The sequence below is a fragment of the Podarcis tiliguerta genome, assembly GCF_965153285.1.
Source record: "Podarcis tiliguerta genome assembly, chromosome: 16".
Classification (NCBI taxonomy): domain Eukaryota; kingdom Metazoa; phylum Chordata; class Lepidosauria; order Squamata; family Lacertidae; genus Podarcis; species Podarcis tiliguerta.
Genome location: NC_139549.1, coordinates 33,071,437 through 33,084,467, shown reverse-complemented (window position 1 = coordinate 33,084,467; position 13,031 = coordinate 33,071,437). Strand labels below are relative to the sequence as shown.

Below are 13,031 nucleotides of genomic sequence, written 5' to 3'. Positions count from 1 at the left end.
AAAAATCACTTTGCTATATGACCAGATGCTGCATAAACGAATTAGCTGCTTGCAGCAAAATAAAATGTCATTGTAGGTGATAATGAACCGCTCTAAAGTGTCAGTGTGTATATAGCTTTGCTGTGCCTGCCTAAATAAATAAATAAGCCTTCTTTTTTCCTTTTTTTTTTGTGCTGAACCTATGTGGCCCCTTATGCGTGCAATGATCTGTTAATTAAAAACTGGGGGGAAAGAAAATAGCATAGTGCAGCCAGCAGGGCATTTCATCTTAGTTCCTAGTTCTTTGCTTTCAGGTTTCCATGGACTTAAAGAGTGCAAAAGCGAGCACGAAATGAACAAATGGGTTTCTGTTGCAGCCTCCAGTTTGTACAGAGACTGAATAGAGATGTCGCTGTTGTGTCTGAGACAAAAAGGCAATTGCAGAACATTTAATGTACTTTAAAAAATAAAAAAAATGCTTGCAATCTTTTGCAGTTCACTATCCTCTCATTGTTCCTGGATAAGGTTGTGGATAATAGCATTACTTCTGTTCCATAGATGAGATATTATATAGCTTCTTGCATTTCTGATGATATTTTATTATGTTTGAAGAGAGCTCATACAGTCTAGTGTGGAGTGTTTAGATTGGCCTAGGAAGACTTAGGATGGGGAACCTCAGGCTGAATGTGGACCTCTAGGGTGCTCTGTCTGGCCCTTGGAATTTCCCCAGGCCACACCTCTCAATGGGTTTCCTTTTTCCCCTCCTCATGTGCATTTGCCTCATTAGAATGATCTCTGACCATTCTTCTGGATTGCCCAGGAGGGAGGGAGGAATTTGAGTACAAAGGTAAAATGAACATGGGTTGCTCCCTATATGTTTGCTTCTGGCCCACCACTGGTATGTGGCCCTCTTAAGGTTGCCTAGAAGTGAATGATGCTCTCCAGTTGAAAAGGGTTCCCTACTCCTTCCATATGGTTTTCTGGCTCTGCCTCTGGTTTATCATGGCTTTTTCTTTGTTTGCTGCATGTTGTACAGACAAGCAAGGTACTTCACCTTGCAGCGAATAAGGGAATATGGAGGAGGTCCAGGGTGCCATTTTGATTTTCAGTAAAGTCACATATAGGCATCACTCTGGTCTCTGTCTTTGCCCCTTCCTCTTCTCCAGTTCTTTCTCAATGCTTCTTCAATGGCAACAATATTTTATGGTTGAAACTGTAGAGTTGAAGGGGTCTTGTAGGCTAAGCAGACTAGCTTCCCGCTCAGTGCAGGAGACCCAGAACGAGAGCCTCCCCAACAGTTGTCCCCCGAACAAATTCCATGTGAGAAATCATTAGGAAAGGAATTGAAAGTAAAGTTGCCAATATCGTAACACCGATATACAAATCTTTGGTATCAACACGTTTGGAATACTGTGTGCCAGAGGCGAATAGTGCAGAACAAGATATTTAAATGTAAATAGGTGTTTTAAATGTAACGGGGGCCAAGTGGTCCGGATTAAACAGTGGGAAAGCAAAGTAGCCAGTAGTGTTTTATGAAATACCCTTTTTTCACTTCCTCTTTCTGATTTACTCCTTTTTTTACAGAAGGATATGTCATTGAAGCCACAAGAGAGAAAGGAAAAATGGGAGAGACATCCAGGAAAGAAACCCAGAGAATCTGAACACTGTGTGTCAGCTGAGCCAAGCGAAAATGGCCACAATAACGATGCCATGAGTTCGGGGAGAGAGACGGATCGAGGGAAGGAGAGGGTGAAGAAGAAAATCCCCTTGAAAATCCACACGCAGGTAGGACAAAGGTTATCTCCCACCTTTGGTGCGGGTGGTTACTTGGGGGGAGGCAAGTGTTAATGTTGTTATTATTTGCTTACTGCTGTTAATATTATTTGGATGTAATATTATTTGCATTGAACTTAAGATTCATACAGATGTTTGAGGGTGTGTCACACTCGGGGAAATTGCGGAGCTTCGGCTTGTTTTGTTTGAGTTGCGTTCCCCAGTTTTGGGTCCCCAGATATTGCTGAACTAGAACTCCTATTATCCCTGACCATTATCCATGCTTACTAGGGCTGATGGGAGTTGGGAGCCCACATCATCTGGAGTGCCATAAGTCCCCCAACCCTGCTTTAGAAAAGTGTTTATTTCAAGAATTAAGTGTGTGGGGGTGGGGGTTGGACTATTTTGGTATTTGCCATTTTGTCTCTCTGCTTGGCTTAGTTTCACTGGTGCACCTGAACATATCTGACGCAAATTATCTCAGTTGTTTCTTGTGGCTTACCTTTTAACAAAATTGGTGGTGTTTGTGGCCTGGCTATGGCTTTCAAAGTTCCAAATGTGAAATCCACAAAATACTTCTTACTGCCTGTGGAGAACCAGACTGTAGGTAGTTGCCAGTGCAACAAAGCGGAGTCAAATTCTAGGAAGGAAATTGAAGCATCTGCACCGTCTCCTGGTTCATTTCAGGACCAATTCAGGCAGCTGGTGCGTATCTTTGAAGCTCTTCACAGTTTGGGACTAGGATATTTGATAGTTGAGCCTGCCTTTGAGTTGAGATTGTCAGTGGCCCTCCTTCTGGAAAAGGGCCTTCTTGGTGGTGGTGTTCCAGAGGCCTGCCTTTTATCTTCTCCCATGTCATTTTCTGAGGTATTTTAATTGTCAGTCTCCTGTGTCTAGTTACAAGCTGCCCACACATCTAGTGGTTTTACTGGGTCTTTTTTCCCTTATGCCTTGATTATGATTGCTTATGGTTGCTCTTTTTTTATATTATTACCCCTCTTGAAATTATGTTTTTTGTTGTTGTAAGCACTCCTGGGAAAATGTTGCTTTTGTTGTGGGGGAAGGAAGAATGGAAGGGAGGGTATGAATATTTTGTAATACAATAGGCTTGTATCCTACTCAGAACAGTCCTGTTGCAGTTAATAAACATAGCTGACTTACGTTCCTCAATTTCAACAGGTCTACTCTGATTAGAACTTTATTGTTTTTATTTGTTAAATTTATTGGTCACTTTTTTACCACTGCAACTCAAAGCGACAGAGTATTTTAAGTAAAAAACTAACACATGGACATAAACACACACACAGATGTAAAGTATATATACATCTGTGTGTAATGTATGTATATATACATACATTTAAACCAGCATTGAAATCAACAACAAATATTAAAACATCCCACCCATGCGTAAAGGACCTAGGCAGGTAAAAGCCAAAGACCTGCCTAAAGATATGTAACAATTACACCAGGCAAGCCTACATTAAAGTAGACAAATAACAAATTACAAAAGGATCAATAAACCTTTATCATAATCACATGTCAGATTTTCTTTTGTGAATGAAATAAAATGGTTTCAACCAGTTTATAATAGCCAAAAATCAAATATAGGGCTTGTGGTGTATTTAAACAAGGCTTAGATCAACTCCACAGATGTTCAGTGCCCAGGGGTTCAGTGCCTGGCACCCAGAAACTCATGACACAGGGGAGTCTGGTACCCACAAACTCATAACATTCCACTTCCTTGCAGCCCAAGGAAAGCTGTTTATTGGCAGAACACAGTGGGAAGAAACTGAAAGAAACAGGGGGATGAGGAGGTCTAAGGGTGAAGTCTTGCTCCTGTCCATCATAATACTGGACAGATTGCTACAGGGTGTTGAGAGGGGTTATTTTTAACTATTAAGAAACAGCAGCCATAGTTTAGGCTAGAAGTGTTTTCCCTTGGTGCCCCCGCCATGTTGAAAAGTGTGTGTGTTTGCAAGGTGTATCCTGTCCTGTCCAGAAATGCACCGTGCTAGATGAAGCCAGCTCTAGATATTTTCTAAATAAATTGAATAAAACCACTTAACCCACTGAAAGATATATTTGAAAAATGAATATTAACAGGAGCCATGCCTCTTGTGAAGCAAGGTAGCTACTGGTGTCATGTCCTCCATTGTGACACATTCCCCTGCTCAGTGACGTGGCTGAGGACTTTGGGAAGAACAGCTATTTGTGGATAGTTCAGGTGATAGAAGGTGATTTTTGACAACCCAAGTATTTTTTCTGGTTCTATGAAGAAATATTATTCATCTAAAGTGTAAGTAGAATTCCTAATTCTTTCTGGATTCTGCTTCTTTGGCTGTCCCTCAAAATTTAGAAACATAGGGAACTAGGTCATGGTTATATTAAGTTTTAAAGATTGTCCTCAGGACCACCTTAGATGCTTTGAGGGAAATGACTTGCCTTCTCCCTTGCGGGCATCATCACAAGAAGGGCATCTCCCAATTTTGGAGGGTTCTTTGACAAGATGCCCTCCTCTGTGGGTTCAACTGCATGGGGGAGCCACCAATGAAAAGGCCCTTTCTCATGTTGGATATAACCTGTGGGAACTTGCTGGTAGGGATGTGGGACAAATATGATTCACTTGGCATTTAAAGGCAAGCCTAGCTAAGCCATACCTTCCAAAACCATACACAAATCAAAACACAGCCACCCCTCAAAATTCGTGTTTCTCTAAATCTTGGAATGCAGTTCTCTAGCCGTGCAGTGTGTACAAAATGTCTACATTAGTGAAACTAATGTTTAAAAATGCATTTTACAGAGGGAAACCGCTTTGCAAATATCTGATTAGGCAAAATTGCATACAATTATTATCAGGAGAAGTTTGCACTAAAATGCTGCTGGATTTTGATGTTTTTGTTTTAATTTAAAGAATTCAAATTGGTGTGGCAATGTGGGGAATCCAAACTTAAGAATGGAAAAATAAGAAACAGAGAAACCAAACCTGACAGGTTTGCCCATCCCTACTTAGAAGCTGTTGAGTCCAACCAGTGGCGTAGTGTGGGGGTGCAGGGGTTAGGGGGCGCAAATTACTTGCCTTGCCCCAGGTGCTGACAACCCACGCTACGCCACTGAGTCCAACAACCTGCTCAAAGCAGTATCTGCGCTGCTGAGTGCAACTGCAACGCCCCGACAGATGTGAGCGTGTGTGTGGTGTGGTTTACAAACACAATTTTCGTATGCTTTCTGTGATTTGGCTTTCTCCTGTGTGGTGCCTGGCGGCGAATTTAGAGCTGCAAAGAGAGAGAGAGAGAGAGGCAAGGAGTGCTGGAGAATGTGAGAGGCATACCGATTTGGGCTGTTCCCCCTCTCCCCTCCCTGCTCGAGGCCTCCAGCCGTTTCCCCCATGCATTCAAAATTTGACAATGCATTTAACAAACTCCTGAGATGGCAGTAGTCTAGCCTGCCAGTCATACACAATGGGGGCTGCCCCAGCAGCCTTTGCTTGAACTAACATGTTTGTTCAAAGCTAAGGAGGTGAAGAGAGAAAAGCACCAGGGGGGTGGCAGGCCATTTATCACTTACAGCTGCTCATCTGGGATGTTTGCAGGGGGAACTTGGTGCTCAGTCATCAGCTTGATAGTTCCATGGCTGCAGCAGCAGCATTTGTATTGCTAACAGCAAAGGTTTCCTCACTCGCTGTCCCTGATAAGAGAGAAAAGCTGGGCTAAAATAGCCTCCAGAAATTCTCCACCTTATCTGTTGGTATAGAAACTGGTGAGTGGGGGTAGGGGAGATATTTTTATTTTTTTAAATTAGTATACAGTATTTTAAAAAACAATTAATAGGAAGAGGTGGAGAAAGGAGCAAAGGAAGGAAAGAGGTACAGACCTGGATTGCAAATGCCCTTTGTCTCACAGAAATATTTTTACACTCATAGCCTGCGGGGGCCACATTCCCTTCTGGGCAACTTTCCAGGGGCCACAAGCTGGCGGTAGACAGATCTCCCTTTGTTTCAGCGTTGCCCTTCTTGAACTCATTGGGGAAGAGGATGGAGACCAAACTAAAATTAATTGGCTCTGTCTGCCACTGGCTCTGCCAACACCACACCATACCTTTAAAGTATAATTAACACACTATTAAAGCACATAGCTTCCTCCAAAGAATCATGGGAATTGTAGTTTACTGCCTCACAGAGCTCCAATTCTCACCATACTCAACGAACTACAGTTGCCAAGATTCTTTGAGAAAAGCAATGTGGTTTAAATGCCTTTTACATGCATGCTGTAATTGTGACCTTGTTCTTTTTCCCTTCAGCCCTACCAGTCTCAATGGGAACCAGCCAGCCCTAAACCTAGACCTCATTCTGGGGCATTGGGCATGTGGAAAATGGTGGTTACAACCGCCGATAAAGATTGCTGAAGATAGTCTATGAAACTGCTCTCTATTTTTAAATAAACAGTACTCCACACTGCAACATTTTGTTGCAGATCCCACTCGATTTATATATACAGCAGAACTTCATCAGGCTTACCGATGGGGTTTTTCTTACATGATTTTAAAGCGGGTTTTCCACCTGGTTGGTTTTCACCCAGAAGCACCCTTTAAAAACAGCAAGCAATCCGTTTGAGGCAAATCTCAGACTAGCTTTCTCCCTCCCAGTTCAGACACTGCCTGATTTGAGCTGCTGCTGGCACCCTCTCTGCCCTTTTCGCTTCTCCTTAACTGCTCCTCCTGCAATTAAGCATCCTATATAGAACTGTAATTGCAGCCCGGCAGGAAAGAAAGTCCTGGCTAAGCTAGTGAAGTTCAGCTTAAATGTAAAGGCAAGCGGAATGGAGGAAAGAGGAAGTGGGAAATAGTGTTGTTCTAACTTCCTCCTAAAGCTCTATGTACTTTTCAGTAGAGGAAAAGACAACATCTGTAAGCACCTCATGACCAAGGGGGCAGAGACAGGACCTTGGGGACTTGGTGTACTCCAGGGGAAGACCTCAAGGGCCCCATTGCTCCCACAGGCACTCTGTTGTTGACCCCCTGCTTTAAAGACTAGCAAATTGCATCTGTTGAAGTGGAGCGAGTAGCCCACAAAAGGTTATGCCATAGCAAATTTGTTAGTCCTGTGAGTTTCATTCAAGAAAATGTACGGTCCTATTTAGTTGCAGTGGTGTCTTTTTCAAAGAGGGACAGATTTGATGAAGTGACGGGCCGTGAGGTGAAGTTGTTGAGCTTTTGCTTTTTTTAGGATTTTACCCCAAAGTTGTTGAGCTTTTTTTTTAGGATTTAAGTTGTTGAGGGTTTTTACCCAGGAAATAAACTGCCGCGGGGGCAGGATTAAACCGACTGGCAGGCCGGATTGGGCTCCCAAAACGGACTTTGGACATGCAAGTTCAGAGCTTTCAAAATGGCACCCAGCAATGTGCCTGTTTCAGGGGGGTCGAGGAGGGTGGTGTTCTCCATTGTTAAGTTCTTAGCTCAGCCTGAAAGCCTCTGCCACATGCTCTGAAGTCACAGATGGCTCTCTCCTGTTCGTTCCTAGTAATCTGCAAGGCACAGAGAATTCGCAGCTGCCTAAGAAACCACTGGGGAGCCCCGGCACAAAGTGTTGAAATGGGCAATACAGTATTTAGTCATTAGGGCCGCTCATCTAAAGAACTAAAATAAGGCTCATTTCAATCAATAGCAATCTGTTTGCACTGTCAGGAACTAATTTAAAAATCTGCTTTAAGTCCCGGTTAGGCATTTTGATGCTGAAAGCAGAATACAAAGTGCAGGGGAACTGTTGGGCATGGTGCGGCGGTGGCAGCAGGGAGGGAGTTAGAAAACAACCGAGTGAGGGGGAAACCCTGTCATTTTAACAGAGCTTATCCTGGTGTGTTAAAGCTTCTTACTGCCAGCCCTGAGCACACAGCTCTGCGGCACGTCTATGCGAAAAAAAGAAGCAAGCGATGCTCGGCTTTCTAAATACATGGTTCTTCCTCATTTAAGCATTTGTTTGAAGGGGTGGGACAGCAACATTGAGAGGAATAACAGCAGGTACAGGTTGCCTAGGGAGAAAGGGGCTGTTTGCAGTGGCGTCCATTATGGGGGTGGCTTTCTTTCTTTCTTTTTTAAAAAGAATATTTTCTAGAACTTGAGCTAGGAGGCAAAATGTACAGGCTCTATTCTTTTCAATTTTTTTCTGAGAAACTATCCTGCCGCCTCCCCCCCCCCCCCACTTTCATTGTTTTAATTTGTCGTCATTCCCTCTATCTCTGTGAAAACCCATAGCTGTTTGCTTCTGGAGATGGCATTTCAGGGGCTAAGGGTTCTCCCTGCTACATATCTGGGCCTACCACATCCATTTTGCCCATGCTAGAGAGTAGCATGGTTGCTAAGCAACCCCTTCTGGGCCTAGCGCCTCCTGTCAGGTTAGAAGAGGGAGTTGGGAAATTTGAAAGGTAGGGCCCCATCTGTCAGGCATCCTTTCCCTTACCTGAGTTCTAGTTCTAGACAGGCCTGAATAATTGCTAGCTTTAAAATAAAATAAAAAATCAGAAGGGAGAGCAGCTGTGTTGACTTTACCCCAATAGCCTTCGATCTCTTCTACCTGCCACTGTATAATCCAGTGAACAGCACAATCTTACATATGTCTACAGAGAAATCCATTTGTGTCCTGTGCTCCCTTATAATGGAGAACCCACAGCCATAGCCCAGACCAGCCCAAGACATTTTTCTGCCTGAGGTGAAACAGAAAATGCCCACACAGATTACCCCACCATGCAACCTGACAAGGACATTGATAGCTAAACGTAAAGGTAAAGGTACCCCTGCCCGTACGGGCCAGTCTTGACAGACTCTAGGGTTGTGCGCCCATCTCACTCAAGAGGCCGGGGGCCAGCGCTGTCCGGGGACACTTCCGGATCACGTGGCCAGCGTGACATCGCTGCTCTGGCGAGCCAGAGCCGCACACGGAAACGCCGTTTACCTTCCCGCTAGTAAGCGGTCCCTATTTATCTACTTGCACCCGGGGGTGCTTTCGAACTGCTAGGTTGGCAGGCGCTGGGACCGAACAACGGGAGCGCACCCCGCCGCGGGGATTTGAACCGCCGACCTTTCGATGTCCTGACAAGGACATTGATAGCTACCACCTCCTATAATCTGAGGCGCACCCTCTTCATCCTTTTTAAATGTATTTGTTCATTGTTGTCGAACACATGCTGAGCAGCGAATTGGACTTCATTATTTCAAAAGCCTGTTCCAACCCTAAAATGCTTTGATTCCAATCGGAACGAAAGCCCCAGTACTTTGCAAATTAACTGCAGTTTGAGGATCTTGCAAATGAGAATTTTTACTTGGGTGAAAAAGGACCTATGATTCAGAGGAGCTTACCCCCAGGAAAGTGTGCATAGGATTTGGTTGTTTGTTCCTGGGGGTTTAAAAGAAAACCTCGACCCGCCCAGTGCCCAAACCCAGACACATGACTTTATCCAGAGCATCCTGGGAACTGTAGTTAAGGGTGTTGAGAATTGTAGCTACATTTCCCAAAATTCTTTGGGTAAAGTCATGTGCTTTAAATGTATGGTGTGTACACAGCCTGGGACTTCCAAAACTGCCCAGTGAACTTTGTAGCCATGTGCACAGACTATATACCTTCAGTGCACACTTTTGAAGCACATTGACACTCAAAAAAAGTATGTTCACATTATTTTTTCCCTCAGAGAGTTAAAATTCCCAGCAAACCTTAACAAACTACAATGCCCATAATTCTTTATGGGTGGTAAATATGCTTCAGATATGCTTTAAAGGTATAGGGTGTGTACAGCCATAGTCCAGTAGTGTTTATGCCAAGGTCTTGGGCAGAGATAGGTCTTTCTCATCACCTGACGCTTTTACATGGAGTGGTCAGAGATTGACACTGGGATGTTATTCATGCAAACCACATGCTGTGCTACTGAGATATGGCCCTTCCAGATTCAATTCAAAATTGTGAGCCCTCAATTTTGTGAATAGGAGGAGAGAAGAGTTGTTGAACCTCTGTTACACTGCACAAAAATAAAATAAAATAAAAGCTTCCTTTTGACAAAACCTATTTTGCAAAACACCTTTAACACCCGTGCCCCCTCATTAGCTGATCAGTAACAAACTCCAAACAGGCCATGGTTCGTCAAATACGGTCCCAGCCCTGGAGCAGTGTCTTGAAGAACAAAGTGCTCTCTCTCCCTCTCATCCTCCGAGCAGCTTTCTGTGTAGACATAAAATGGATCTCATTACAATGACTGCTTTGAAATGAGGAGACAGAAAATTTTGTTGCTAACAACTTTTATGACATCAGGCTCCATAAAAAGGTTGTTGTTGGTCATTGCTTACATTATTATAAAAGAAGAGCTAAATGGTTTGTAATTTAGGGAAGCAGATTTAATTACATGAAGTAATTTACAGAAAGCCGTAATTGTATCTCAGACTCTCTCCTTCCCTTGGATTTAATTGGCAAACTCAGTACACCAGCCTTGCAGTCCCCCCCCCACCCTCTTTGTTGTATGCAAAATCCTTTCTTTATTTGGGAGGAAAAGGCAGGCACCTTCTGTTATGTCACCTTGGCCTCAGATAATAAGAAAACAAAAAATAAACAAGAAGTTAGCATTGAATAGGGCTGGCTTGTTTTGCAGGAAGATGCTGCACCATGATGTTCAGCTGTTCAGTAGTTGAAATGGAAGAAATTAGCTTGCTTATAAATGTAGAGGCCCTTTGTGTTCTCTCTAGTAATTACAGTAGTTCTGAGTTAACTGGAAAAGCTTGTACGAAACACACTCAGTCCTTTAAACTTGGAAACAACTGGAGCCTAACAGAATTTTCCTGCTAGGAATGCATCTACTTGATCATTTTTTAATATCTCCCATCCTGGTCCCATCCAGAAAGTTTGGACCACAACTCCCATCATCCCTGACCACTACTCACACAGACGGGGGATGACCTGAAACGCCCTCCCATCAGATGTCAAAGAGATAAACAACTACCTGACATTCAAAGACATCTTAAAGCAGCCCTGTTCAGGGAAGCTTTTAATGTGTGACATCTTAGTGTATTTTTGGTCTTTGTGGAAGCCACCCAGAGTGGCTGTGGAAACCCAGCCAGATGGGCGGGGTACAATTATTATTATTATTATTATTATTATTATTATTATTATTATGAGAGTTGTAGTCGAAAGCATCTGTCAAGCATCAAATTGGACAATGCTTACAACCTTAAAAACAACAACCAGTTTTACAGTAAGGTACATAGTTCCATATAAGCAGCTGCCTTAGACAAGGTTGGGCTATTTGACCATCTAGCCCAGTATGGCCTACTACTCTTGCAGCAGTTCTCTGGGCAGAATGTGTTTTCCATCATCCCATCCTTTTTTAGATGGGATTCCAACAATTGAACACAGAGCCTTCTTCATGAAAGCCATGTGCTGTACCACTGCTTTATGGCTCCTCCTGTTAAGGGCATGATCATTGCCTGTTGACTGTATATGTTATAGAATCACAGCCTTGAAAGGGATCTTGGAGGTCATCTAATTTAACATGAATTCTCAATGCAGGATTCAGCTACACTGACCGTAACAGATGGCAGTCCACTTCTGCTTAAATACTTCCAGCAAAGGAGAGCCCACCACCTCCTGAGACAGTCTCTTACCATTAGGGAGCTTCTCCTAATGCTACAGCAAAATCTGCTTCTCTACATTTTTCATCCATTAGTTCTTTGTCTTGCTTTTTGGAACGACACAGAACAATCCTACTCCATCTTCTGCATGACTACAAGGGGTTGACCCATTGTGATGTCACAGTGCATCTGTGCAAACGCCACATCGTCCTTCCCAGAATTCGTATTGTTAGCAAAGTTCTTCAAATATAATGCAGATGGAAGAAAAACAGTGTATAATTTGAGAAAGGAACAGCGGCATTCAACTGAAACACTCAGAAGAAAAACTCCCTTAAAACTACGCAGCCAGTCAAAATAGGTACTCCCTCAGTGAAGCTCATGCCACTCTTCATCGTTGCTAAGCAACACCCCACTTCTTGGAGCATAGATCCAATAAGAGATTAAATAATAGATAGGGTTGTTCTGTGTTCTCTGCTTCCTGGTGAACGTTAAGATACTACGCAAAAAAAATTAAAATCTAGCTGTGGAGCTGCGATACTGCAGCTGAAAGTGCTCTCTTGAGGACAGGAAGCTATTGGGAACCGTCCAGGACTGTGTGCTGTGGCAGTATTATTAACCTCAAGCATTCAAAAGATCTGTGTCAACTGCAACCACAAATTATAGGATGGGATTAAAAATAATGATAGTGTTTAGGGTGGGGGGGAGGGAGAATAATAGTCTGAGGTTTCTTTTCTCTGCCTCCCTCTCTCCCTCTCCTCCTGCCTTCTGAACCTTTTCACTTACATTCAGCTGTGCAGCGGCTATAAGCAAAGTGCTGGCAGCAGCATTCTTTAGCCTGTTGAACTGTGGTGCATCCATTTGTGGAAACCTTTAAGAAAAGAGAGGCTGTGTTACAATCTACTCTGGTTCACAGTGGATTAAAATGTGCTCTTGAAGGAAGTGGGGGTGGGGGGCATATGGCCTACAGGTTTCTGAAGTGCCACCCTCCATCTACTCTCATGCCTTGAGTTGCCCTGATGTGTCTTGACCACAGTTGTTAAGAAAGGATTCTTTCTCTAATGATGGAACAGATTCTCAAGTGAGGCTTGACTGGTCTTTCTTTCCCTGCCTTTTATGTTGGCTTTAATCCAACTGATTTTTGTTTTTGTTTTTTATTTTATTGTAATTTAGCCAGTTAGATTTTTAAAGTCATGTTTTTAGTCTGCTGTTAAGGACAGAATTAACACCACCCGCTTAACAATTCTGTGTGTGTGGGGGGGGGGTGCTTACTAATCTTTCTATCTTGGAATCCCAATCACGATTTATTTATTTTAAATATTTTCTGTTTTAAATGCTTGGAATGCCAACTTTGCAATGATTAGTATTTGTTTATGTAAATATGTTTTATATACCCTGTTTTGTGGGGTGGAGCCTATGTTATTATTGCTGAATCAATATTTGGGGGGGGGAAGAATCAGGGCAAAACAGAGAATTCAAATAGAATGCAGCAAAAGTATAAAGCCTCCCTAAAGATTCAATTATTTATTTATTATTATTACATTTATATTCCACCTTTCCTCCAAGGAACTCAAAGTGGCATGCGCTCTCTCTCTCTCTCTCTCTCTCTCTCTCCATTTTGTCCCCATAACAACCTTGTGAGGTAGGTCAGGCTGAGAGAGATGATGCTTCCATGTGCAATC

The 13,031-nt window shown here is 43.1% G+C and overlaps 1 protein-coding gene and 2 long non-coding RNA genes across 21 annotated transcripts in view; 1 reads left to right on the top strand and 2 right to left on the bottom strand.

Annotated features, from left to right (window-relative positions):
* FBRSL1 (fibrosin like 1) overlaps positions 1-13,031 on the top strand; it is a 767,640-nt gene that overhangs the window by 228,138 nt on the left and 526,471 nt on the right. For all 19 annotated transcript variants that reach the window (XM_083418137.1, XM_083418142.1, XM_083418135.1 and 16 more), the window contains one exon: positions 1,564-1,764. In XM_083418137.1, coding sequence (XP_083274263.1) covers positions 1,564-1,764 — 201 coding nt within the window. Of the gene's footprint in view, positions 1-1,563; positions 1,765-13,031 lie in introns of those variants that run through there.
* The window catches only part of LOC310666912, a 155,908-nt gene that overhangs the window by 107,882 nt on the left and 34,995 nt on the right, over positions 1-13,031 (bottom strand). The window lies entirely within an intron of this gene.
* LOC310666915 lies at positions 4,870-12,051 on the bottom strand. The gene is made up of 4 exons (XR_014506099.1): positions 11,386-12,051; positions 9,813-9,952; positions 5,317-5,436; positions 4,870-5,024 (listed from the first exon to the last, which is right to left on the bottom strand). It is a non-coding gene; the product is annotated as an uncharacterized lncRNA (long non-coding RNA).